The sequence below is a fragment of the Haliaeetus albicilla genome, chromosome 13 (assembly GCF_947461875.1).
Source record: "Haliaeetus albicilla chromosome 13, bHalAlb1.1, whole genome shotgun sequence".
NCBI classification, from domain to species: Eukaryota; Metazoa; Chordata; class Aves; order Accipitriformes; family Accipitridae; genus Haliaeetus; species Haliaeetus albicilla.
This window is the reverse complement of record NC_091495.1, coordinates 42,797,978-42,823,303: the sequence shown is the minus strand read 5'-3', so window position 1 is coordinate 42,823,303 and position 25,326 is coordinate 42,797,978. Positions and strand designations below refer to the sequence as shown.

General features: G+C 64.8%; 6 protein-coding genes across 7 annotated transcripts; 4 read left to right on the top strand and 2 right to left on the bottom strand.

Moving 5' to 3' along the window:
• Window positions 1-255: 255 nt before the first annotated feature.
• Window positions 256-5,347, top strand: LOC104323538 (histone H2A.V). Its single transcript, XM_069801236.1, has 5 exons — window positions 256-426; window positions 3,803-3,880; window positions 4,352-4,465; window positions 4,598-4,727; window positions 4,976-5,347. Exons 1-5 carry the CDS (start codon window positions 271-273, stop codon window positions 5,035-5,037), a joined length of 540 nt encoding a protein of 179 aa, XP_069657337.1. The 5' UTR covers window positions 256-270; the 3' UTR covers window positions 5,038-5,347.
• Window positions 5,348-6,955: 1,608 nt separating this feature from the next.
• On the top strand, window positions 6,956-12,285 carry MAT2A (methionine adenosyltransferase 2A). Its single transcript, XM_069801232.1, has 9 exons — window positions 6,956-7,144; window positions 8,992-9,069; window positions 9,156-9,278; window positions 9,362-9,474; window positions 9,553-9,696; window positions 9,817-10,035; window positions 10,116-10,298; window positions 10,376-10,509; window positions 10,907-12,285. Exons 1-9 carry the CDS (start codon window positions 7,054-7,056, stop codon window positions 11,007-11,009), a joined length of 1,188 nt encoding a protein of 395 aa, XP_069657333.1. The 5' UTR covers window positions 6,956-7,053; the 3' UTR covers window positions 11,010-12,285.
• A 95-nt stretch (window positions 12,286-12,380) lies between these two features.
• On the bottom strand, window positions 12,381-17,710 carry GGCX (gamma-glutamyl carboxylase). Its single transcript, XM_069801229.1, has 15 exons — window positions 17,663-17,710; window positions 17,335-17,568; window positions 16,550-16,708; window positions 15,967-16,132; window positions 15,448-15,526; window positions 15,240-15,346; window positions 14,974-15,137; window positions 14,513-14,772; window positions 13,873-14,004; window positions 13,637-13,788; window positions 13,390-13,559; window positions 13,165-13,295; window positions 12,934-13,081; window positions 12,655-12,850; window positions 12,381-12,570 (listed from the first exon to the last, which is right to left on the bottom strand). The coding sequence occupies exons 1-15, from the start codon at window positions 17,679-17,681 to the stop codon at window positions 12,414-12,416; spliced, it is 2,274 nt and encodes a 757-aa protein (XP_069657330.1). The 5' UTR covers window positions 17,682-17,710; the 3' UTR covers window positions 12,381-12,413.
• A 165-nt stretch (window positions 17,711-17,875) lies between these two features.
• On the top strand, window positions 17,876-20,377 carry VAMP8 (vesicle associated membrane protein 8). The gene is made up of 3 exons (XM_069801233.1): window positions 17,876-18,013; window positions 19,429-19,617; window positions 20,147-20,377. The coding sequence occupies exons 2-3, from the start codon at window positions 19,450-19,452 to the stop codon at window positions 20,288-20,290; spliced, it is 312 nt and encodes a 103-aa protein (XP_069657334.1). The 5' UTR covers window positions 17,876-18,013; window positions 19,429-19,449; the 3' UTR covers window positions 20,291-20,377.
• Window positions 20,378-20,886: 509 nt separating this feature from the next.
• Window positions 20,887-23,412, top strand: LOC138688750 (vesicle-associated membrane protein 5-like). Of its 2 annotated transcripts, XM_069801231.1 has the most exons (3): window positions 20,887-21,029; window positions 22,141-22,272; window positions 22,672-23,412. In XM_069801231.1, exons 1-3 carry the CDS (start codon window positions 21,027-21,029, stop codon window positions 22,876-22,878), a joined length of 342 nt encoding a protein of 113 aa, XP_069657332.1. In that variant the 5' UTR covers window positions 20,887-21,026; the 3' UTR covers window positions 22,879-23,412. The 2 variants fall into 2 exon arrangements, with proteins under 2 accessions (XP_069657332.1, XP_069657331.1); XM_069801230.1 differs by lacking the exon at window positions 20,887-21,029 and having other exon boundaries at window positions 21,902-22,272.
• Window positions 23,413-23,779: 367 nt separating this feature from the next.
• On the bottom strand, window positions 23,780-25,301 carry C13H2orf68 (chromosome 13 C2orf68 homolog). Its single transcript, XM_069801228.1, has 4 exons — window positions 25,076-25,301; window positions 24,829-24,944; window positions 24,281-24,402; window positions 23,780-24,003 (listed from the first exon to the last, which is right to left on the bottom strand). The coding sequence occupies exons 1-4, from the start codon at window positions 25,168-25,170 to the stop codon at window positions 23,881-23,883; spliced, it is 456 nt and encodes a 151-aa protein (XP_069657329.1). The 5' UTR covers window positions 25,171-25,301; the 3' UTR covers window positions 23,780-23,880.
• Window positions 25,302-25,326: the final 25 nt, after the last annotated feature.

Genomic DNA, 25,326 nt, shown 5'->3' with positions numbered 1-25,326 from the left:
GGGAGAGACTGGGCGGGAAAGGCTTCTCTCCTTCCATTGGCTGCGCGAGCTGTCTGTCTGCCCGGCCCCGCCTCTCGCGAGACGGCCGGCTCTTTCGATTGGTAGGCGATCACGTCACTCCGCTGCACCGCCCACCGGCTCGGAGCCGCCGGGCACGCCCCCCGCCCTCACCCCTGCGTGCCGTGTGCAAACGAAAAACAGCCGTTAAACGGGCCGCGGGGCGGAGCCAGTGAGGGGGTAAGAAGCGGCGCCTGGATTGGCGGTAGCCGGATGTTCAAACTAGTATGGGACGCCTTGATTGGCTTGGGGCCGCCGCGGCAGGCCGGGCTCCCTCCTCGCGCTCGGGCGGGTTATTGTCTGGCGGCTCCTGAGGCGGCTCCAGCGCGGACTCGGGACCGGAGCTCAGGCGGCGGCGGCGGCACTATGGTGAGCGGCGGGGGCGGCGGCCGGGCTCGGTCCGGCTCCTCTGGGGGCTCCGGGACCGGTAGCGGAGCCGGTGGGAGGCCGAGGCCGGGAGGTTCCGCTTCCCTGCTGGGCCGGGGCAGCTGGCCGCAGGCCCGGAGATGACAGGGCCGCCTGGCGGGGGCCGGAGCCACCGCTGTCAGCGGTGATCCGGGGTCGGGCATCGGCTGCCGTTCCTCTCGGCGAGAGACCGGGGCCGCGGAGGTGGGGGGTGGGGTTGGGGGGGGGAAACGGGCGGCTCCTGTGCCGGGTTCTGTCACCGATCCGTGACCTTGGGCACGGCGCCGCTCCCTGCCCTTCCCGCGGGGCTCCCGCGGCAGCCTCCCGTTGACAGGGCGCCTGGAAATGCGCCGAAAACCGTTTCGGTCTGCTGTCTCCCCCCATACCCCCCCCCCGCGGTCCCCGGGGCCGCCGCCGTTGTGTAACCGAAGCTTCTCGCCGACGAGGCCCCTCGGGAGAGGATTCGTGCCGCTTCCCGAAAAGCCGGCCCCGCCGATCGGGCCGGAGGGAGAGCGAGCGGCGGAGCCGGTGACTCCGTTGTGCTGTCAAAGCTTTCCCGGGGAGGCTGGGAGACACCGTGACTGCCTCTATTTCGTCGGCTTTTGGAGGGAAACTGCCTCTATTTCATCGGCTTTTGGAGGGAAACTGCCTCTTTACAGCTACTTTCCGTGCTTAATATATTTTAAAAGTTGATTGTGTAGTAAGGAAGTGACTGTCAGGGGTGTAAAACGTGTCAGAGTGGCCTGAAGGATGCCTGTCAAGCGGCCCGGCTGCCTTGCCGAGGTAGCCCCTTCCCCAAGGAGCATTGGATTTCCACAGTTTAGATTCTAACTGACATCTCTGTGCACGTTGGCTCTCGGCAGAGTCTGATTCTGTGGCAACAGTGGCAGGAGAAGGTTGGGGTTTAATCCTCCCTGATGCCTTCTTCGTGTGGCTTGGGGTCTGAAAGTTGTGGAAGTCACGGTTGCAGGGTCTGTAACTGTCAGTTAGGATACAGAGGAGAGGAGGTTCCCAGGCGGGAGATAAGGGCCCGGGGTTGCTGAGGGTTGACGTGGAAACGCTTTGAGATTATGCAACTCTTGCCGGAGGGTATCTCGGAACTTGTGGCAATAGATAAAAAGTTGCTTTTTGAAGTATTTTAGTCGTGTTTGAAGCAACAAGAAAAAAAAAAAAGTTGTTTGCCTGCTGCGAGAGATCCAGTGTGTTAAATCTGGTGGCGTTTTGGTATGGGAATGTGTTTTCAGTGAGTGACTTCTGTGGGGAGAAGGGAAGGAGACATCGCATTCCTGTGCCTGTCAGCATGGTCCCCTCCAGATGAAGAATCGAATCACTGCTGTTTCCGACCCAACTTAGCCCCCGCAAGCGCTTCTTCCCGAGGAAGAGAAGGAGATCTGTGTGCTGTGAACGCTATGTTTGTCAAGGAGCCCTCGTTCCTCCGCTGGGACTGCGGCCGGGAGGGGGATGAGCTTCCGCAGGGAGCCGGTGGCGGCTCAGCTGTGGGAAACTGTTGCGGTGTTTCCTCTGCAAACCCAGAGGGTTTTGACGTTGGTGAAGATGGAGACAACCCTCGGTACTTCTGCTGTGAGACTTTTCTTCCCTCTTTTTAGTCAAATATCGTGTAAAGAACCATCAGGTGGGCAGCTGACGGCTGAAAAACTTGACGGAGTAATGGGAAAATTCACAGCTGGCTGATAAAAGCCCTCAGTGTGAACAGCCAGGGCTTTTCCCAGAGCTGCCTTTTATTTCTAGAGCAAGGAAATATCCCCAAATCCCCCTTCCTGATTTTTTTAAGTTTTACTGAATGATGTTTTCTACTGATAAAAGTAACTCTTGATGCTTCACTGCAGTGAAGGCAGCGTCAAGTTGGCGCTTCAAAGCGATTCTAGACACGTCTCCAAGTCATCCCTCAGCCGCTCTCCTAACAAACGAGAGCCAACTGCTTCTACAGACACTCCTGTCCGGGTGTCGGCTGCCAAAACATTGAGCGGTTTTGCCAGGTGCCAGCAATCCCGCAGCCGGATCACCGCTGGCAGCCTCGGGGAAGAACCCACCTGTGCTCGGTGCTGCGGGATGCCGGCCTGGCTCTCCTGCCAACCTGGCCCAGCGCCGCTTCGTGCTTTATCACCTCCAGATTAAATATTTCCCCCTTTAAACTGGGCTGGCGCTCCCCAGCCGGTGCAAGCGCATGGTGTTAACTCCCACTTCACTGGGACGGGACGTGGATCTTGGACATTCCCGTGTTAAGCTGGTGTCTTATTTTAAGGATTAATGCGCTCAGTTAGCGTCACCTCTGTCTCCTGGGTATCTCTGGATCCTGCAGTTCTCCTAAATGAGTGGGAAGGCCTGGTGGCAGCTTTCAGCTCCCTCACAGTAAGCCATAATTCCTTCTTTTAGAAGGGGATGGGGATTGTGGGGATTGATATGTGGTGTAAAAATAGGGATTACCAGTATCCAGTGTGTTTTAGGGCCCCACTTTCCCTCTGCAGTTCTCTGCTCGTCGTGGGCTGGGAGACTTAATTTTGCGGGTTATAGTTTCTGTTGTTTCTTAAAAGGACCAGATTTTGGGTTGGTAACGTGATTTTTCACGTGGAGGGCGCAGGCTCTTTCTGACTGGCCTGCTGCGTCCCTCTGCTGCTCTCACCTTCATTAGAAATGGCTCTCGTTAGCTGTTAGTGACATCATGGTTTCTTTCAATATCCCTTGAATCGATCGATTTCCTTAAGGCGGATGTGAGAGAGCCTGGCAAACCCACATTTAGTTCTTCCTCATTTCTTGGTGGCTTCCAAACTCTTGCACTTCGGGGTTTCAGCCGCCCCCTACAACGCAATATTTTATTAAATCTGTGATTTCTGGGGCTCCCTGATGATTTTCCGCTCCGGAGCAGGAAGGGGATTGCCCTTGAATTCCAAAGGCCTGGGCTGCAAATTCCTATGTACAGAAACAGCATCCTGCCGTGCGACCTGTCTCAGCGTGTGCCTTCAGCGCAGAGCAAACGAGTCTGAAATCAAACCATTCTCACAACTGCTGGAAAAAAAAACAAACACCAAACCACCAAACCAAATGGGTTCTTTTGGCTGGTTTTCCCCCCGTTTGGTATTTACTGGAAAATAATGGGAATAGCAGTAGCAGGAAATGAGAGAGGGAGACGCCCAGGGCGATAAAGCAGCTGCTGCACCCCTCAAGCCCCCACCTTGTCCCCTCGAATTCACCTCATTTTGGGTTGTTCGAGAGGCCACAAGTTTCCTGCAGCGCCAGAGAGCGTGTTTGCCTCTGGATTACAGTGCAGCAGGTCTCTCTGGCTTTATTAAGATTAATTAATAGGTGCGTTTCTCTCTTGCAGGCTGGTGGTAAGGCGGGGAAGGACAGCGGGAAGGCCAAGGCGAAGGCGGTGTCGCGCTCACAGAGAGCCGGGCTGCAGGTGAGGCACAGCGGCGCCTGCTGGTTCCCCAATCTCATCATAAAATGTGAATTTCTGAGTAAAACCTCCACTTCCTGATGGGCAGGTTGCCCCAAACCCTCTTCTTTTATTTTTCTTTTTGGGTAAAAAACTTAATGTTTTGTGATTTGTGTCGTCATCATGGAGGGATGAGGACCATGGGGGCTGTTTGCTCCCAGCTGTGTCCTGACTTGGGCAGGATCTGTCTCTCCTACAGAGAGGGTGTGAGGATTAATTTGGATAATTATGATGGAATCCCATGGGGAAAAGTGCGGGGAAGATCTGGCTTTGTGTCTCCCTCAGCCGTGCCCTCGTTAAAACTCATGTTAACGTCATTAACGTCATTCTAGGAGCTCCTGGAAGCCGTAGACACGCAGGGTGGGAAGTCGCTTGGGGCCTATGGTGTATGGGGGGCTCTAGGTGTTAAGGAGGTGTTGATTGCTCCCACCCCAGTTCCCGGTGGGCCGGATCCACAGACACCTGAAGACTCGCACCACCAGTCACGGGCGAGTGGGTGCCACCGCTGCCGTCTACAGCGCCGCCATCCTCGAGTACCTCACTGCTGAGGTAGGTCCCCACGCTTTGCCTTCCTCCATTTAAAAAAACCAAACCAAAACAAAATATAAATAAAATAAATTAGAAAAAAAAATAAATCCTGCGTCCCTCGGGATCCCGAGTGTCTTCCCGATTTCTCGGCAGGTGCTGGAGCTGGCGGGGAATGCTTCGAAGGATCTCAAAGTCAAGCGGATCACTCCCCGTCACTTGCAGCTGGCGATCCGTGGCGATGAAGAGTTGGATTCCCTGATCAAAGCCACCATTGCCGGTGGAGGTGGGTATCGTCCTTGCTGCCCCCTTCCCTTGTTCCTGTCCCTAACTGGGAATTTTAGTGAGAAGGCGGGGGAAGAATACAGGAAAACACATGGGAATTTGGCATAAATACCAGCGGCTCACTGCTTTCCCAGATCTGACTGGAAGGAAACGTTTGTGCCGGGTTATCACAAAACTCTGCTGGGAATTGAGATTTTCTTGGAGCTTTTTGGGAAGTATCTGATGGGAGTCCTCTTCTTCTCTCTGCAGGTGTTATCCCCCACATCCACAAGTCTCTGATTGGGAAGAAGGGACAACAAAAAACGGCATAGAGAGGAGGAAAAAAAAAAAAAAAGCAGCCGTCTCCCTCCCGTCATCGTACTGTACCTGGGACAGAAGAAATCTTGGGGATACGTGGAATTTTTTTTAAGTCATAGTTCAAAGGAAGAGCATAGACAATTGACTGTAGAGAGGAGAAAACATTGGTATGGGCTTTAGATTTAAAGTTTGACACAAAGTTGTACCTTGCCAGGCGGCAGCAGTCGGGGGGGGGGGGGGGGGGGCGAGGGGCTCGGCTGCTCCCCTGGGTTTTATACAAAAATGGAAAGGATAAACCATTTTTTACAAAAAAAAAAAACCAAACCCACGCCTTTCCTGTGGTGTTGGTGTGGGGGAGGAAGGCTCCAGGGGGGCGGGAGGGGGGGGTTAGTGTAGGGGGAAGACGATAGCCGGGGCTGGGCGGTGGGTCCCAGCACGGCGCTGTCCCGCGCCAAATGCAGATTTGTCCCCGCCCCCTATGTAAATACACCCTCAGCTGCGCTGCCCCCGCCCCCTATGCAAGTAGGCGGTGGGAGGGGCGGGGCGTGCCCCCAGGGTTCCGCCCCCCTGGCCCCACATGGCCGGGGCTCTCCCGTGGGCCGGGCCCCGCCCCTGCTGGCACTGAGGCACGGCTGTCCGTCTGTCCTGGGTATCAGGGTCCCGGCTGTCTGTCTGTCCAGGGTGTCAGTCTGACTTGCCTCTGTGGGTCCTGGGGGTGTTCCATTTGCCCCACAGGCAGGTGGGTGCCAGGTGTCTGTCCTGGACCTGGGGGTGCGGGGTGTCTGTCTGTCCTGGGTATCAGGGTCCCAGCTGTCTATCTGTCCAGGGTATCTGCCTGACCTGCTGCTGTGGCTCCTGGGAGTGTCCCATTTGCCATGGGCAGGTGGGTGCCAGGTGTCCGTCCATCCTGGCCACGCAGGTCCTTGCCCAGCCCGCCCCTTGCTGCTGCCCATCCAGGCTGCCAGGGAGACGCCGGCGCCAGCAGCTGCATCCTGGGGCTTTGCATGCTGGCACCTGACCCTGGGGAGGGGCCGAGCTGTGCCTGGCCGGCAGCCGGGCAGGTGCCACGGGCCGGCGGGAGGAGAAGGAGGAGGAGGGAGCTGGGAAGGCTCCAGCACTGGCAACACCGACGGCTGGTTGCATCAGGCACCAAGAGGCCCCGATGGCCGCTGGCCCTGGGTGCTGTCCACCACTCTGCCGCAGCCTCGGCCCCGTCCTACCAGGCTGCAGTGCCTTGGGCAGCCCCGGGGAGCCGGTACCGGGTGGTGGGGCTCAGCCCAGCCTGCGCCAGCTTGGCCGTCGCGGTGCCGCTGCCTGTTGTCACAAGATGGCGGCAGGAGGTGTTGGGGTGGGGCAGGAGGCGTCGGGATGGGGCGGATGGGGGCGAGGGACAGGCAGGCGGCCCGGGGAGAATGGCGGGGCGCGGGGAGCCGGTGCCGGGGAGCGGGGACGGAAGGCGGGCGGCGGAGGCCCAAGGGCCGCACAATGGCGGGGCGGCTCAGTCCGCAAGATGGCGGCGGCGGGGAGGGGCCGTCCTCGCTACCCGCGGAAAACGCAGTGCGCATGCGCGTCCCGCGGCGCCAAAAGGCGCCTGCGCCCACCGTCCCGCGCCTAGCGCCGCCGGGCCGCGCGGGAGGTTCCATGAGGCCGCGCCGGGGGGAGAGCGGCGGGGGACGCCGGTTCGCACCCGCTCCGCCGCGCCCTGGAAGGAAGGCCGGAGGGCCTGACCGCTCTCTCGGTCCCGTTGACGCCCGGTTGACGCCGGGGGACGGGAAGCAGCCGCAGGACGAAAGGCCGCGCTCGGCGTTACGTAACGCACTTCCCCCACCCGCCGGCAGTGGTTCCGCCGCCCCGCCCCCGCGGCGCTTTCGGCGCTCGCCATTGGCAGTGTGAGGCGGCAGGGCGGGGCGAAGAGGATATAAATAGAGGCGGGGCGGCGGGCGCCCCACTTAGTCCGCCGCGGCCGTTCAAGCGTTCTGTTGTCTCTCGCTGCTCTCCGGCTCGCCGCCGCTCACTCCTCCGCCGCCGCCATGAACGGCCAACTTAACGGCTTCCACGAGGTGTTCATCGAGGAGGGCACCTTCCTCTTCACTTCCGAGTCCGTGGGCGAGGGGCACCCAGGTGCGGGCCGCGGCGGGGCGACGAGCGCGCAGGCGCGGCCCGGCGGCGCGCGGCTGCCTTGAGGCGGGCGGGGGGAGAAGGAGGAGGAGGAAGGAGAGGGGGGCCGGGGGGGGTCGTGGCGGACAGGTTGGGGGGGCGGGGAGGGGGTTGCGGTGACGCCACCGGGCGCGCGCGCAGTGCGGGACGGCGCGCGCCGCATTGCGGGCCCCGGCGCGCACGTGCTTCCCGCGTGGGGTGGGCGCGGGGGGGGGGGGAACACGGGCGAGGACACGACGACACACGGGACACGACACGACACGCACCGGGGGGGAGGGGGTCCTTACCGGCTGACGCAACGAGATGGGGGGGGTCGGGGGCCGCGGTGACGAAGCAGCTCCCGGAGGGTGGCGGCGGCGGGACCAGGTGTGTCCCGCCCCCCCCCCCCCCCCCCCCGGAGTGTCCCCAGTTCCCCGTGGGCTGCCCGCCTCCGCAGCCTGGCTGTCCATGGGGGGGTCCTGGCTGGCAGCGTGGCTGCTGGGGCCGTGACAGGCCCAATGAGGGACACCCCCCCCCCCCCCCTCCGGGGCAGGGTCCAGTGGGGAACCACCCCCGGAGCACCCTGCTCCCCCCACCGTGGGTGTCCCTGGGTCTGCTGCCCCCCACCCAGCGCTGGGCTGCCTGGGTGGTGATGGAGCACCCTGCCTGCCCGCCCTGCTTAGGGTTCCCCAGATGTGCTCCCCCACCCCGTAGCTGGAGGGTCAGGACCCCCGTGGGGGCTGTTTTAGGACAGCCCCCACCCCCAGCCCCTGAGCTCCTAGGCCGTGTTGCAGCGCGGTGCCATGACGTGCCGGCCTCCCTCCCTGCCTTTGTGCTCGCCGGTTTTGGGCACATGACTGGAAAGCTGCGCAGGCAGCTGCCTCCCTTTGCCCGCAGGCGGCTGCCAGCACCCACTGCCTGGGCACTCCTAGCCAGCCATCCCACCCAGCACCCTGCAGATGTGGTTTTCCATCACCCTACAGCGTAGGTAGCTCTGGCTCGGCCGCCAGCACCCACATCGCCTGATGGCGTAAGCAAAGCCCTGTGGCCGGTCTGGGGGTACCCTTGGGGCTTCCCACCCTCCTTGTTGGAAGGGCTCCCTGTACCTGAGATCACGTGCTGCCCCAAGGGAAAAGGGAGTTTAGCAACCGCGTGCAGGTGTAAGGTCCATTCCTTCGCTCTTTCACCCCGAGAAGTAGGCGGGGGAGCCGCCTCCTTTTGCCCCAGCGAGGCGCTGCCTCATCCTCTCCCAAATCCGGCCCGAAAGGTCGCCGCCAAGGACATCCGCAATTCCAGAGAAGTTGCTTATTCACCACTCGGCCCCAAGCGGCCTTTGGGAAGCTCCGGGAGCAGGAGGGGGCTTTCCCTCTTCCAGAATAAAACATCCCGGGTACTGGAGGGAACTGGGTATCCGGTGGGAGTTGGCCGGGCGGGCTCCAAGGCAGCTACCAGCATCAGGCACCCACCCGGGAGCCAGGGGCAAAGCTGCCAGGAAGCTGGCATGCTCTGGATTCAGAAAGCCAGGGCTGGAGAAGGGGGTGCCGGGCCCCTTTAGTGGTGCCGTAGGTGGCTGAGCCCAAGGCCTGACCCTGCTGTAACTGGAGCTTAACTGGTAAATGCCTGAAATTCCAGGCTAATAACCCAGCACGGGGACAAGGCAAGGGCTGTGTGCGCTGCGGGAGGCTGCCAGCTTAAGGGGCGGCTTGTGCTCAGCTGCAGCTCCAGTTCCCAGTTTAGCATGCACTCAGCTGTGCCGAGGGACAACGGCTCAGGAAGGAAGGGCTGTGCCGCGCTGCCGTGATGGCCTCCAGCTCTCTGTCCCCCTCCCCCAGATAAAATCTGCGACCAGATCAGTGACGCTGTCCTGGATGCCCACCTCAAGCAGGACCCCGACGCCAAGGTGGCCTGTGGTGAGTCACTCCCCGGGGACACTGGGTGGGTGACGCCAATGCTGGGTGGGTGACGCTGGCGCTGACGTCCTCCTCTTTCCCTTCAGAAACGGTGGCAAAGACGGGGATGATCCTGCTGGCGGGGGAGATCACCTCCCGGGCTGCCGTCGACTACCAGAAGGTGGTCCGGGACACCATCAAGCACATCGGTTATGACGATTCCTCCAAAGGTACGTGCTGGGGCAGGTCGCCAGCTCACCACTGGCGTGGGGATCGGCGCACCGGGCTCATCGCAGCCTCTGCTCTGCCCCAGGCTTTGACTACAAGACATGCAACGTGTTGGTAGCCCTGGAGCAGCAGTCGCCCGACATCGCCCAGGGCGTCCACCTGGACCGCAGCGAGGAGGACATCGGCGCCGGGGACCAGGTGAGTCCCCGTGCCGCGTGAGCCACTGCAGTTCGTCCAGAGGAGTCGTGGTTTCATCGCCCCCTCCCTCTGCCGCAGGGCCTGATGTTTGGCTACGCCACGGATGAGACGGAGGAGTGCATGCCCCTCACCATTGTCCTGGCCCACAAGTTGAACGCCAAACTGGCAGAGCTGCGGCGTAACGGCACCCTGCCCTGGCTGCGCCCTGACTCCAAGACGCAGGTGAGGGCTCCGCCAGACCTCACTGGGAGCCCCAATACCTTGGGGGTCCCAAAAACTTCTCCCCTGAGTCCCCAAACCTCTCACTGAGTCCCCTGACGGCCCCGGCATTCTCCCTGGCAGGTAACGGTGCAGTACATGCAGGACCGCGGCGCTGTCATCCCCATCCGGGTGCACACCATCGTCATCTCAGTGCAGCACGACGAGGAGGTGTGCCTGGATGAGATGCGGGACGCGCTGAAGGAGAAGGTGATCAAGGCGGTGGTGCCAGCCAAGTACCTGGACGAGGATACCATCTACCACCTCCAGCCCAGCGGCCGCTTCGTCATCGGTGGCCCCCAGGTACTGGCAGCTCTCCTGGTGAAGCTGTGCCGATGCGGTGGTGGTGGCGGCACGGCGGTGACGGTGTTTGTCCCTGGCAGGGTGACGCCGGTCTGACTGGCCGCAAGATCATCGTGGACACCTATGGGGGCTGGGGGGCCCATGGCGGCGGCGCCTTTTCGGGGAAGGATTACACCAAAGTGGATCGCTCGGCTGCCTACGCCGCGCGCTGGGTGGCCAAGTCCCTGATCAAGGCCGGGCTGTGCCGCAGGGTGCTGGTGCAGGTGGGTGTAGGCGGGTCTCCCCCTCCCCATCATTTTGCGGGGGGGCTCCTTGGACTTAATTTGTGCCCCCCCCCCAGGTCTCCTATGCCATCGGGGTGTCCCACCCCTTGTCCATCTCCATCTTCCACTACGGCACCTCGCAGAAGAGCGAGCGGGAGCTGCTGGAGATCGTCAAGAAGAATTTTGACCTCCGCCCCGGGGTGATCGTCAGGTAACGGGCGTCGGAGAGGGGGGGACACGCGCCGCTGGGAGAGGGAAGTGGGGGGACACTGGGGCGGTGGCAGCGTGTGGGGGTCCCCTCCCCAGAGCAGCCGCGGTCACCGCCTGGTGCAACTGGAACCGGCAAGGAGAGCCACTTATGCCGGAAGATAAAGCGCTTTCGGGCGCGGACGGGGGTAAGTATCCACCGAGAGCCGAGCGCTTGGAGCTTCTCCGGCTTCTCAGGAATTGGGGGGCGGTGGGGTGGGGGGGCAGCCGGGGAAGCTCCAACCGCCCCCCCGGGGATGGGGAGGAGACGGAGGTGATGCCGCAGACCCCCCGGCCAGGCAGGGAAGGGGCGAGCGTGGGGCCGGATCCTCTTTACTGAGTTGAGGACTTGTATATTCCAGGGATCTGGATCTGAAGAAGCCCCTCTATCAGAGGACCGCAGCCTATGGCCACTTTGGTAGGGACAGTTTCCCTTGGGAAGTTCCCAAAAAACTAAAATACTGAAAAAAAAAAAAAAAAAAAAAAAAAAGCCTTGTTAGGCTTTTTCCCCCCACTCCTGCGGGCGTAGGTTACAGAGAAGCTCGCGGGCTCTGGGGGAAAGAGCTCCTCAGCCCCCCCAGGTTCTCCTGGCCCCGTGTCTCCCCCCTACACTCCCTTTTTCTCTCTCTTTCTCTCTCTCTCTCGCCATTGTTTCGGTTGCGTGGGGACCACGCGCGGCCTCGTGCCTCTCCCCGAGCCCCCCCCCCATGTCCCCCCCCACCTCCGCGGCCGCCGATCCCTCCGGCTTCTTTTTAAAATCTCATGTGACGTCTGAGCTCAGAGACGGCAAAAAGCCCCGAGCGCTTCCCCCCCACCTGGACTCTTGCTGTCCCACTGCGGGGCGGGGCGGGGGGGAACACAACATTTCGGCTCCCCCCCTTTCCCGCTGGGACCTCACTGGTGCTGGTTTTGTTCTTAACGCAGATTTTAAACCTCTCTTCTCTCGGAGGATGCACGTTTTTGGGGGGTGGGGGTGGGGACAGACGGACAGTGGCGTTCAAACCGCTCCCCCCCTGCTCTCCAAACCCCCTGTGCAGGTTTGGTACCGGAGGAAAATGTTTTATGGTTCTTTTTTTTCTTTATAAGAAAGCTGAAGTGACTCCACAACTGCACAACCCCCCCCTCCCCTTCCTGCCCCCCAGCTTGGCACTGGGGGGGGGGGGGCTCGGCTGAGGTTTATATATATATTTTTGGGGGAAAAAGGGGAGGGATTTGGCCCTTCATACTTGAACGTTTTTTTCTAGCGGTGTATTTATTGTGTGCTGAGGCGCGGGGCGTGAGTACAGAGAAGCCCCCGGGCTCAGACGGCAGCTCTTGATTTTTTTTTCCTGAAAGCCCCCCCCCCCAGCACCTTCACCCCCCTCCAGCCGCCTTTCCCCCACCCCCAGGAGGCCAAGAGATGGCCTCCAAATCGGGGTAAAAAAGGGGGAAATCGGGTTTATTGATGGAGGGGGAGAGGGGCAGGCAAGCGCTGGGGCTGCCTGGCCCCGGGACTGCGGCGCATTTGGCCGGTGTGGTACAGAGAAGCCGGCTTGTTTACCTGCCCGTCCTGGGGGGGGTCGGTGCCCCCAGAAGTGCCTTGGTGGGGTGGGGGTGATGGCGGGGGGCTTTCTCTTTTTTTTTTTTTTTTTCCTCTTTCTTTTAATATTTTTTCTGGAGGTTTTATTACATTTTGTTTCGGTTTCACCAATTCCAAAAAGAAACTAAAGAAATCTCAATAAAACTGTTGGGTTCAACCGTACCTGCCTCAGCCTGTGCCTGGAGTGGAGGAAACTGAGGCACTGGGGAAGGGGGGGTGGTGTGAGCTTAAAAAAACTGAGTTTATTTGCAGTGCTGTGAGCTTAAAAAAACTGAGTTTATTTGCAGTGCTCAGAGCTCGGGGTCCCCCTGCCCCCCTCCGCCGCCCTCGGGCCGAGCCTCCTCTTCCTCGCCGTGCCAGTTGGCGAAGGCCACCTCCTGCGCCAGCTGCTGCAGGGGCGGCCGGCCCAGCACCAGGTTCCGGAGGGAGATGCAGGTCATCAGGGCGCTGGGGGGGGGTGTGTGTCAGTAATGGCAGGGGGGAGAAGAGAAGGGAAAATTAAGGGGGGGGGAAGGTGATTTTGGGGCTCACCTGCGGCGGAAGAGGTAGAATTTCTTGTGGAGGAAGCGGTGGAGGCGCTGGGCCAGGCTGGCCTCCCGCCGCCGGTTCTGTTCCTCCAGCCGCCGCTGCCGCCGCAGGAACGCCATCACCACCGGGTCAGCCGTGGTCCCCACCGGCGGTGGCTCCCCCAGGATGGGCCACAGCTCGGGGGGCAGCGGCTCCGTCTCTGTAGGGATGAGAAGGGGGTGAACTGGGGATTGGGGGGGGTCTCCCCAAGATCCCCCACCGCTGGTGCTCGCTGGTGCTCACCGGTGCCGTTGCGCACCCGCTCCCGCAGCTCCTGCAGCCGTGTCAGGTTCTTCTCCAGCGCCAGCGCCGTGGTGTTAACATAGAGGTACATGTAGCAGGACGGCTTCGGTGACACCGTGTGCACCTTGTGGTACTGCCCTGCCGGCAGCTGGATGGACATGGGGGGGGCTGTCAGCGGCCCCCGGGACCCCCCCCAATGTCCCGTTCCTTCCCCCCTGCCCAGGCCCTCACCTGCATCCCCTCGCCCTCCAGCAGGGAGCGGTTTTGCTGCTGCTCCACCAGCTCCACCAGCACCTCTCCCTGCAGCACCCGCAGGCTGGTGTTACCCAGGTCCTCGCTGACAAAGTTCTCCAGGTGTAAGCCTGGGGCGAGGGAAAAAAAAAAAAAGTGGGTGTCCACCCCTGAAGGTGCCTCCCCAAACCCAGGGGCCCCTGCTCCGGCCCCCAAACCCTGTACCGGGGAAGTCGGCGATGAAGACGGCATCGGTGTGTCCGTCCAACTGACTCTCCAGCTCCTGCAGCCGCTCCCGCCAGGGTGACAGCTCCAGCAGCAGCGGCAGCAGCCACGGCGTGGGACTCCACGGGGACCACGGCGCCCGAACCAGGTCCACCCGTGGGTCCACCAGCCTGCGGGGAACGGGCTGTCAGCACCCCCCCGCACCCCCCCAGTGTGTCTGTGTCTTGTCTTGCCCCCCTCCCCAAACCTCTGCTGGAAGCGGTCGTTGATGGAGACCCAGACGTCGAAGTAGATCTGGGGCTGGGAGACGTTGTAGCGGGGCAGGAGGTGGCTCAGGCAGGTCGAGTATTGCTTCAGCATGTCTGCGTGGTCCTTCCAGCGCCGGCTCTGTGTGAACACCTACCCTGGCTGTGTGGGCGATGGGGAACCCCTCCAACACCCCACTGTCCGTCCCCCCACCCCCACCCCAGTGTCCCTGCTCACCCCCGGTTTGAGGTAGCCCACCTCCCCGGTGAGCCCGTCCCGGTAGGTGATCTTGACGTGCTGGTGGAAGCGGGAGTGAACCATCATGTCCCAGGAGTAACCGTAGAGGCCGTTGGTCCAGTTGTTGTAGCCCTGGGGGGCGGGGGGGTTAACACCAGGGGACAGGAGCATCCCCACCCCACAGTGACCCCTCAGGAGGGGATAGGGGAGCTCTGTATCCCCCCTCCTTCATCCCCTGGGTGACACCCCCCCCCTCCAGCAGTCCCCCCTTCAGCCCTGTGTCCCCCCATAACACCCCCTTACCCACCCCGTGTCCCCCCCTCCCATGTTAACATGCCCCACCCCAGCACTGCCTTCACCCCAAGCCCCCCCAGCACTGCCCCCTTGTCCCCCAACATCCCCTCCCCTTTACCACCATGCACCCCTATACCCCCCCCAGTATCCCCCAGCCCCAAATGTCCTTTCACCCCCTCTGTGTCCCCCCAAAACACCAGCCCATGTCCCCCCAAATGCCCCCCACATGCCCCAAAATACCCCCCACGTCCAAAAAAACCACCCCCCCATCTCCAGAAGTACCTCCCCCAAATGCCCCTGGCAGTGCCCTTCTGCCCCCCCCCCCCGACCCCAGCAATGCCCCCACCTGGGTGATGAAGTGGGAGTAGGGCAGGAAGAGTTGCTCCAGCACATAGAGGAGGGTGAAGGCGGCAGCCAGATGTTGGCGAGGCCGAAGGCCCCCCCGTGCCCTCCGCCCCCCATAGTGGCAGTCGGGGCTGGGCCGGGGGGGCTGGGTGCTGGGCAGCACCCCCCGCAGCCAGGGTGGGCAGCGGGTGCAGAGACGTCGGGGCCAGCTCGGGTGGCAGAAGAGCCCGCTGCTGGCCAGCATGGTGTAGGGGAACATGCCTGGGGGAGGGCGGGGGGCAGCACCGCTTAGGGACCCCCCCCCAGCTGCACGCTGGGGTCCCCCAGGGCTGAGGGGAGGGTGTCTGGGTGCCCTGTCCAGGCTCAGGGTGTTTTGGGGGTGCCCGGGTGTCCCTGCCCTGGCTGGGGGGGTGCTCCAGGGGTTGGGAGGGTGCTCTGTGTCCCCCCACCCCGGTGTCTCACCAATGCTGAAGAGCTGGGAGTTCATGCAGTGGAAGTAGGTGACGAAGAAGAGGGCGATGGGCCGGGTGGCGTCGAAGAAGAGGAGGAAGCCAGCGGAGAGGTCAAGCACCAGCCCCCCGCCGTGCACCACCAGCAGGCTGGTCATCTCCTCCGACAGCACCAGCCTGCGGGTGGGACCCGTCACCCCTCCTCATCCTTGTCCCGTCACCCTCCTCCTCCTCCTCCTCCTCACCCCGTCAAGTCCCCATCACCCTCCTCATCCTCACCTGAAGGGCGAGAAGAGCCAGTGCCGGGCGAGGGAGCTCATGGAGTAGCCACCCACCCAGTCGGCATCCAGCTTCTTGAGCCCCGCGATGAAGTAGACGATGAAGATCTGGGGGGGGGAAGGGGTGATGGGGGATGAGGGGTGGTCCTGGAGGGGGGACCCAGGCATCCGGGGCAGGGGACAGGGGACCCCAGAGTCCAGGCACCCACCTGGGCGCGCAGCAGGGTGTAGTTCCACAGCGGCACGTGGGCATTCCTCTTCTGGGGACGGAGGAGCCCGTCCAGGGACCTGCGGGGACACGGGGCGGTAGTGGGGACACGGGGGGGACCCCCGGAGAAAGGGGGTGACCGGGCCACCATCAGCCCTGCTGCCGGTGCCGTGGAGAACACGTGCCACTGCCCCGTGGGGACCCAGAGCCACAGGGAAACACTGGTGCCGTGGGGGACAGCGGGACCATTCCCTGGGGACATAACGCCGTGGGGACCCCGCTGCCACGGGGGTTCACGGGACCCCATGGGGACCCCTGGTGCTGGTAGGGACACCGGGGTCTGTGCCACCCTATGGGGACCTCCGTGCTGTGAAGGACACCGAGGTCTGTGCCACCCCCTGGGGACCCACCAGACGTCGGTGCCTTGCAGCACCCTGTGCCACCCAGGATCCCCAGTGAAACCCATCTTGCCCCATGCCCCCCCCCCCACCCCACCCCGGTAGCACCCCTGGGTGCCCACCCGTAGCGGTCGGCGCCCAGCAGTGCCAGCTGGAAGGCCAGGAGCCCGTAGAGGTAGGAGTGGTTGTTCCAGGAGGTCTTGTCCAGCAGCAGCAGGTACCAGTACGGTCCCAGGAAGGCGACGCAGCTCAGGCGGTAGCAGCACCCCACCATGATGCCCAGCGCCCCTGTGGGCACCGCAGCCCTCCTGTCCCCAACACTGTCCCCAGCCCCATCCCCAGTTCCCCTCCCGGTGCCCGCCCCCACACCCCATCCCAGCTCCTCTTGGTGCCTGGTCCCATCGTGGGGACGTGTCCCCTGTCCCAGTGCCACCCCCCAGTGCCCATCTTGGTGCCCGTCCCCTGTTGCTGGTGTGGTACTTGTCCCAGAGACCCTGTTTGTGCCACTCCCGGTCTGTCCTCATCCTTCCCCGGTTCCCCTCCTGGGCCCTGTCCCCATGCCCATCCCAGTCCCAGTGCTCATCCCAGTCCATCCCAGTCCCTATCCCAGTCCCTTTGCCCATCCCAGTCCCCGTCCCAGTCCCTTTGCCCATCCCAGTCCCTGTCTCAGTCCATCCCGGTTCCCATCCCAGTCCCCCCCTGTACCCAGGAACATGACGGTGTAGAGCAGGTACATCCAGTCGAGGGGCAGGGGCTGCAGGAAGGGCAGCAGCGGGAACCGGCAGACCTCCAGCCCGTCCAGGAACCGCTGGTCCAGGTGTCCCAGTCCCCGCTCCTGGGGCACGTCCAGCGCCATCAGCAGCCCTGTGGGGGGGCCGGGGGGGGCGGTCAGCAACCTGGACACCCCCCTGCCCCTCGGCAGGGGGACCCGGGTGTCCGGGAGGACACTGACCCCCCCCCCGAACATCTGCTGGAACCTTTGCTCCTGTGGTAACGTGTCAAGGCTCCAAGGCCAGGGGTACCCCTGGGTGCTTGGGTGACCCCCCCCCGATGCCTGAGGGCCCCCCCAAACCCCTGGGTCCCCCTCCCAACTCTTGGGCTCCCCCCCAAACCCTGGATCCCCCCAAACCCCTGGGTTCCCCCAAACTCCTGGGTTCCCCCCCCAGACTCCTGGATCCCCCCTAAACTCGCAGGGCCCCCCAAACTCCTGGGCTCCCCCAAATTCCTGGATCACCACAAAACCCCTGGGTCCCCCCCCCAACCCTGGATCTCCCCAAACTCCTGGGTGTCCCCCCCAGACTCCTGGATTCCCCCCTAAACTCCCGGGTCCCCCCAGGCTCCTGGATTGCCCCAAAACCCCTGGATCCCCCCCAAACCCCTGGGTGTCCCCCCAGCTTCTGGGTCCACCCCCAACCCTGGATCCCCCCCAAACCCCTGGGTCCTCCCCAAACTCCCGGGTGCCCCCGAGCCCCCCCGGTGCCCCCCCTCACCGAAGACCCCCCGGAAGGCCCCCAGCGCGGCGGGGTCGGTGGGCCGGTGCAGCAGCCGGACGAAGCGGTGCCACCGCGCCAGGTCCCGCAGTTCGAAGCCCAGGAGCCGCCGGGCCAGGCCGGCGCCGGCACCGGCACCGGCACCGGCACCGGGGTCCCTGCCGGGGGGCTGGGGGGAGCCCGGGGGCCGCCCCGCCCCCTCCCCCCTCTCCGGTCGCCTCCGTCGCGCCGGGCCTGCAGCGGGGTCGGGGGTCAGAGGTGAGGGGTCACAGGGCACTGAGACCCCCCCCCCCGACCCCCGGTCCCGGTCCCGGTCCCGGTCCCGTACCTTCCGCCGCCGCCGCCATCGCTACGGCCCCGCCCCCCCGCGAGTCACGTCACGGGGCGGAGCGATTGGCTGCTCCGCCCCGCCACCGGGGGCGGGAGGGGGTGTCGAGGCGCGCGCCACACCCCTGCCCCCCCCCCCCCGCGGCCCCTACCGCCTCCTGACCCCTGACCTCGTCACCCCCGACCCCGCCGCGACCCCTGACCCCCCCATCACCCCCCGCCCCCCCCGTGGCGACCCCCTGACCCCGCCCCTTCCCGGTGCCGCCGACTCCCGGAAGGGCCCGGCGGGGCGGGGCGGGGTCAGTGGCCGCCGCGGGCAGGAGCGGAGCGGAGCCGAGCGGGGCCGGCCGCGGTGGGGCCGGGGGGCGACCGCGGGGGGCTCGGGGGACTGCCCGGGGCACTGCCTGGGGCGCCCGTGGGGGGGTCTGGGGTACACCCAGGGTGCCCGGGGGGCGCTCGGGGGGGCGTATGGGGGGGCCGGGGGGCCTGAGGGGTGCTTGGGGGGTGTCTTTGGGGTCTCCGGGGGGCATGGGGGGGGTCTGGGGTACATGGGAAGGGGTCTGGGGTACGTATAGGGTGCCCATGGGGCGCTTGGGGGGTGCCCAGGGTGCCTATGGCAGGGTCTGGGGTACGTATAGTGTGCCTATGGGGTGCCTAGGGTGCCTATAAAGTGCTTGGGGGGTCTTTGGGGTCTCTGGGAGGCATATGGGGGGTGTCTGGGGTACGTATGGGGTGCCCAGCATGCTGGGGGGGGGTCTGGGGTACGTATTGGGTGCCTGGGGGGTGCTTGGGGGGTGCCCAGAGTGCCTATGGGGGGGTCTGGGGTACGTATGGTGTGCCTATGGGGCGCTTAGGGGGTGCCCAGGGTGCCTATACACTGCTCGGGCAAGTGCCTGTGGGGTGCCTATAGGGCGCTTGGGTGGATATGGGGCGCCTATGGGGTGCCCAGGGTGCCTATAGGGTGCTTGGGGCATGCCTTTGGGGTCTTCCAGGGGCATATGGGGGGGTCTTGGGTACATATGGGGGGCCCAGGGGGTGTATATAGGGTGCTGAGGGGTGACCAGGGTGCATATAGGGTGCTTGAGGGTGCACATGGGGCACCTATGGGCTGCTCGGGGTGCCTATGGGGGTGCCCAGGGTGCCTATGGGGGTGCATGTAGGGTGCATATAGGGTGCTTAGGGTGCATATGGGGGGTCCAGGGTACATATGGGGTGCCAAGGGGGTGCTCGGGGTGCCTATGGGGTGCTTGGGGAAGTGCCTATGGGGGGTACCTGTGGGTGCTTGTCAGGTGCTTGGTGTTGATATGGGGGGGCATGTGGGGTACTTGGGTGGATACAGGGTGCCTGCGGGGTTCCCAGGACACCTATGGGGTGCTTGGGGGTATGTTTGGGGTGCTGAGGGGGTGCATATAGGGTGTTGGAGGAAGTGCCCAGGGTGCCCATGGGGTGCTTGGGGGTGTGTATGGGGTGCCTGTGGGGTGCTTGAGGGGTGCCCAGGGTGTACATGGGGTGCCTATGGGGTGTATATGGGGTGTCTGGGGTGTGTATGGGGAGCTCAGGGGTGTGTACGGGGTGCTTGGGGGGTGCCCAGGGTACATATAGGGTGCTGGGAGAGTGCTGGGGGTCTATGTGGGGCACTTGGGGGTAGACCCAGGGTACATATGGGGTGCTTGGGGGGGTGCCGGGGCGTAGGTGGGGCTGTGGAGGGTGTCAGGGACCCTGTGGGGTGCTGGGGTGCCCACCCTAACACCTGCCCTGTGGTCCCAGGCGGACAGCGGTGTGGGCAGCATGGCGGGCAGCACGGCGGGCGACGTGACGGGTGGCGGGCGCGTGCGGGCGCTGCAGCAGGAGGTCGAAGGCGTCAAAACCATCATGACCCAGAACGTGGAGCGGATCCTGGCGCGGGGCGAGAACCTCGAGCAGCTCCACAGCAAGAGCCAGGACCTGGAGGCCACAGTACGGGCAGTGGGTCCCCGGGGTGGGCAGAGGGTCCCTGGAGCGGGCAGGGGGTCCCCAGGGTGGCACTGCATCCCCCGGTGGGTGCAGCATCCCTGGGTGGGTGCAGCGTCAGTCACTCTGGGTGGCAGGGGGTCCCCAAGGTGACATGGGGTGCTGGGGTGGGCACAGTGTCCCCAGGGGGGTCCCGGATTGGGGGCACCAGGTCCCCTGGGGTGGCACTGGGTCCTCAGGCTGGTGCTGGGATCCTGGGCGGGGGGGAACGACACAGGGTTGTGGCACACGGGGTCCCCGAGGGGACTCCGGTGCACTGGGTCCAGTTGGGCACTGGGGCTGGGGGTGTAGGGCAATTGGGTGGCAAGGGGTGTCCCCGAGGTGGTAGTGGGCGTCCCCAGGGTGGCAGTGGGGTCCCTGGGGTCACAGTGGGCGTCCCCGGGGTGGCAGTGGGGGGTCCCCAGGGTGGCAGAGCCATCCTCCGGGGTGGCAGGGACTGTCCCCGTGTCCCCTCCCCCAACCAATGTCCCCGCAGTCGGAGCACTTCAAGACGACGTCCCAGAAGATGGCCCGCCGGTACTGGTGGAAGAACGTGAAGCTGCTCGTGATCCTTGGCCTGGTGGGCGCCATCATCCTCATCCTCATCATCCTCCTGGCCACCGGCACCATCCCCACCTAGAGCCGACCCCGTGTCCCCCCCCACCCGCGGGGGACCCCCTGGCCACCCCCATGTCCCCCGGGGAATACAGGGATGACAAGAACCGTGTGAGGCTGGGGGGGTGTGTGTGTGTGCCGGGATGGGGGACACGTGGGGTCACGCGTGGGGACATGGGACACGTGGGGACACGCGTGGGGACTGGCGGCGCCAGGGTGGGGGCTGGGCAGCGGTGCCAGGCGGGCAGCTAGCACCAGGGGACAAAGGACACTGTGTGGTGGCACTGCCACCCTGGGGGGGCCTGGGGGGTGTGTGTGGGGGGACATGGGGGTCCCCAGGGACCCAGGTATGGGGGGGACCTGCAGCTGGGGGCTTTGGGGGACATGGGGGTCCCTGGGGGGACCCATGTCTGGGGGGTGGGTTGGGGACATTGGGGTCCCGCGGGGGGCACCCGCACATCTGGGGAGGGCTGTAGGGACATGGGGGTCCCGCGGGGGGCACCCCCACATCTGGGGAGTCTTGGGGACACGGGGGTCCCTGGGGGGGGCACCCCCACATCTGGGAGGGGTCTGTAGGGACCGGGGGGGTCTTTGGGGGACCCGCGGCTGCGGGGCGGGGGGTTGCCCGGGGAGGGGACACACACACCGTCCCGGTCTGTGGCCCCGGGGGACCGGGGGGGGGGGTCCGGGGGGGGCGGGCCGTCGCGGTCCCACCCCCGCCCCGGGCACCGCCCCCGGTACCGGCACCGCCCCGCGGGACCATGGTGAGCACCGGGGTCTCTGCCGCCGCTTTCGCTTTCACTTCCCAGGGGGGCGTGGACCGGGACCGGGATCGGCACCGGGGGGGGGGGGGCGGGAGACACGGGACCCCCCCCCCGGTCCCGGTGTCCCCGGGCTCTTCCTGCTGGCGGGAGGGACACAGCCCCGGCGGGTGGGGGGGGGGGAATGTCCGTGTCCCCGTGTCCTTGCGTGTCGTTGTCCCCCGCCGGTGCCGGGATTCCCCCCCCCTTGTCCCCCCCGTGCCCTGTCCCCAGGATCCCCGTCTGCCCCACGGCCGTGGTCTCCTTGTCCCCGTGCGCCCGTTCCTGCGGCGCCCGTGTCCCCTCCCCACAGCACCCTTGTCCCCGTGGTGCCCCTTCCCTGAGGTACTCTTGTCCCCATGGTCCCCTATGTCCCCATGGACCCCACTGTCCCCTATGTCTCCGTTGTCCCCATGGTGCCCCTTTCCTGGGGTACCTTTGTGCCCAAGGTTCCTGTGTCCCCTTTGTCCCCATGGTTGCCATGTCCCCCTATATCCCCCTATGTCCCCATTGTCCCCATGGTGCCCCTTCCCTGAGGTACCCTTGTCCCCATTGTCCCCATGGAGCCCCTTCCCTGAAGTCCCCATTGTCCCCATGGTCCCCTATGTCCCTGTTGTCCCCATGGTGCCCCTTTCCTGGGATACCTTTGTGCCCAACGTCCCTGTGTCCCTGTTGTCCCCCCATGTCCCCATGGTCCCCATTGTCCCTGTTGTCCTCCTATGTCCCTATTGTCCCCATTGTCCCCCATGTCCCCACTGTCCTCCTGTGTCCCCATTGTCCCCTATGTCCCCATGGTGCCCCTTCCCTGAGGTCTCCTATGTCCCTATTGTCCCCCTATGTCCCCATGGTCCCCTATGTCCCCATGGTGCCCCTTTCCTGGGGTACCTTTGTGCCCAAGGTCCCTGTGTCCCCATTGTCCCCCAAGTCCCCATTGTCCCCCCATGTCCCCATGGTGCCCCTTCCCTGCAGTGCCCTTGTCCGTTTGTCCCCCCATAGACCCCACATGTCCCCTTCCCATGGTCCCCTTTCCCCGGGGTGCCGCTGTCCCCCCACGTGTGTGTGTCCCCGTCCCCAGGAGGGGCTGGCGCGGTGCCAGCGCGAGGCAGAGGAGGTGACGGAGCTGATGAAGCAGAATTTTGCCCGGGCGCTGGAGCGGGACGGGCGCCTCAGCGACCTTGACAGCCGGGCCCAGGAGCTGCGCGCCATGGTGGGCACACGTGGGCACCTATGGGGACATGGAGCCCTGGGGGGACACACTATAGGCACATAGAGCCCTGGGGACACACACACTATGGGGACATATAGCCCCAGGGGGAATATGCTATAGGGACATATAGCCTTAGGGGACACTATAGGGACATACAGCCCTGGGGGGGGGGAGGATGGCTCCTTAGGGGACACTATGGGGGTACACAGCCCCAGGGGACACATGCTATAGGGATATATGGCCCTGGGGGTGGACACGCTATAGGGATATATGGCCCTGGGGGTGGACACTATAGGGACATACAGCCCTATAGTGCCCCCCCCCAACACTATATGCCTATATGGCCTGGGGGGGGGCGGTTACCCTATAGATGCTCCCCCGACGGCGTTGTCTCCACAGGGCGAAACCTTCACCCGCAGCACCCGGGCTGTGGCGCGGCAGCAGCGCAGGGGACACCGGCGCTGGCGCCTGGTGGTCATCGGCCTCGCCGGCCTCCTCCTCCTCCTCCTCCTCCTTATCCTCGGCCTGGCACTATGGCTGCCACGGCCACCCCCCGTCATCATCACTGTCACTGTCCCCCCCGGTACCCCCCCCGGCGGGGACTGAGCCCCCGGCACCGCAGGGAGCCTGCCAGGACTTGGGGGAGACCCTACAATAACAAACCAGCGTGATCTGTTTTGGGGAGACCCTACAATAACAAACCAGCGGGAGCAGCTTTGAGGAGACCCAACAATAACAGAGCAGCAGGACCCATCCCAGGGAGACCCCCACAATAAATAAGCACCAGGATCTGCTTTGGGGAGACCCTACAATGACAAATGCACCGGACCCTCTCCGGGGAGACCCTACAATAACAAAGCAGCAGGCTCTGTTTTGGGGATATACTACAATAACAAACCAGCGCGATCTGTTTTGGGGAGACCCTACAGTAACAAACTGGCAGGACCCTCTCCGCAGAGACCCTACAATAACAAACCACCGTGCCTTGCTCCAAGGTGACCCTGCAATAACAGCCCCTGTGGGATCGAATTCAGGGAGACCCTACAATAACAAACCACCGTGCCTTGTTCCCGGGAGACCCTACAATAACAAAGGGACCTGATCTGGGGAGACCCTACCGCAATAAACCAGCACAACCCACTCTGAGGAGACCCGACAATAACAAACCAGCGGGACCAGCTCTGGGGACACCCAGTCTTGTCCCCAGGTGCCACCAGCCTGGGGTGAGGGGGGACAGATGGACAGGAGGGTGCTGTGGCCCTGCCACCGAGGTGGGGGGACCTGGGAGGGGACCCTGGGGACATGATGGCACCTGGGCGGGGGGGAGAACCTGGGGAGGGGAGAGGATGGGGGGTATCCTGGCACCCACGGCAGGGGATGCTGAGGGGGATGACAGCGGGGAACAGGATACGGTGACACGCTGGGATCCCCAAAAGCCCCCCCCCCCCCCGCATATCTGGGTCCCTCCCCTGTGCCTCAGTTTCCCCAAGCGGAGCCAGACACCGGAGCCTCGCAGCACCTTTATTGACAGCAAGCAGCGGCTGGCACCCATCCCCTGGGGGGACAGCAGCATCCCCCTGGGGGGGGTGCGTGGGGGGGTCAGCAGCGTCACCCTGTCCCTCGGCGCTTGCTGAGCTCATCCTGCACCCGCTGGCAGAGGGCTCGGCGCAGGGCGGGTTCCAGCGGGCTCCGGGCACACACCCGTCGCGTCACCTCCTCCGCGCTGTCCCCCTGCGGCACCCTGTCACCTGCCGTGCCCCATGGCAGCACCCCCGTTGCCCCACGGCAGCACCCTCACCCCCCCCCCCCCCACGCACCCACCCACTTCATCCCAGGAGAGCCAGCACCCACCAGGCACCCGCCGCGCCCCACAGCACCCATGGGTGCCCCAACACCCCCCTGCATGCGGCAGCCCCCCCTCCTTGCTCCCTCGGCCCCCCCTCCCTGCACCCATGGGTGCCCCCCCGGGGAGGGGGGGGGCACGGGTCCTGGACACCGGGGTCCCCACCTGGTGCACGATGACGGTGGTGACGCGGCCGTCGTCCCCCTCGTACTCCAGGCAGAAGAGACGGGGCCCACGGGTGTCCGTGGGGGAGGGGGGCCCCGGGCTGGCGTCTCCCCCGGGACCCCCTGCGGTGCCTGCACCCTCAGGGGGTGGCCAGTGCCCCCCCACCCCGCTACGCTCTGGCCCACCCTTGGGTGTTCGTCCCCGCCAAACCATCTCACGGGTCCCCCCCCCATTCCCATCGCTCCCTTAGGTGACCCTCCCCCATGCCCCAGCCCACCCCTGGGTGCCCCCCCAGCCCCATCGCTCCCTTAGATGACCCCCTCCACGCCCCAGCCCACCCTTGGGTGTCCCCCCCCATGCCCTAACCCCCCCCCAGGGGTGCCCCATTACCCTCCCCCCACCCCTGGGTGCCCCCTCACGTCCCAGCCCACCCTGAGGTGTGTCCCCCCCCAGTTTGTGTCCCCCCCCAAAACACCTCTTGGGTGCCCCCCACCCCCCCTTGTGTGCCCCCCATTCCTCCCTTGGGTGCCCCCCCTCCCTCCGCTCACCGGGCCGGCGGGGCCGGTACACCTGCTGGTCGGGGCGGCGGGGCCGGGGGGGGGTCGTGGTGAGCCGACCCCGCGCCCGCCCCCGCGCCTGCCGCACCGCCCGCTCGTAGGCGTCCCTGCGGACCGGGGGGACACCGGGGAGGTTACCGGGGGGGACACGGCAAGGATGTCACAGGGGGTCGCGGGGCCGCGCTGGGGGGTCCCCGGGAGGCCCCGGGCCGGTTCAGGGCCCCGCCGGTGGCGGTACCTGGCGATCTGGTTGCGGCGGATGTGCCGCACGAAGCCGTGGCTCATGTCGAGCCGCCCACCCGGCCGGCAGCGCCAGCCCGCGGCCGCCTCCATCAGCCGCCGCCACCGGGGCCGGCCTGCAGGGGGAGACCGCGGGCGGGGCTGCCCTGCCGGTAACGGGACGCGGTCCCTTTAAAAGCCCCGCCGGCCGCCGCAGGCCCGGCGCGCATGCGCCACTGAAGGGAGGAGGGGCGCGTCACACTGCGCAGG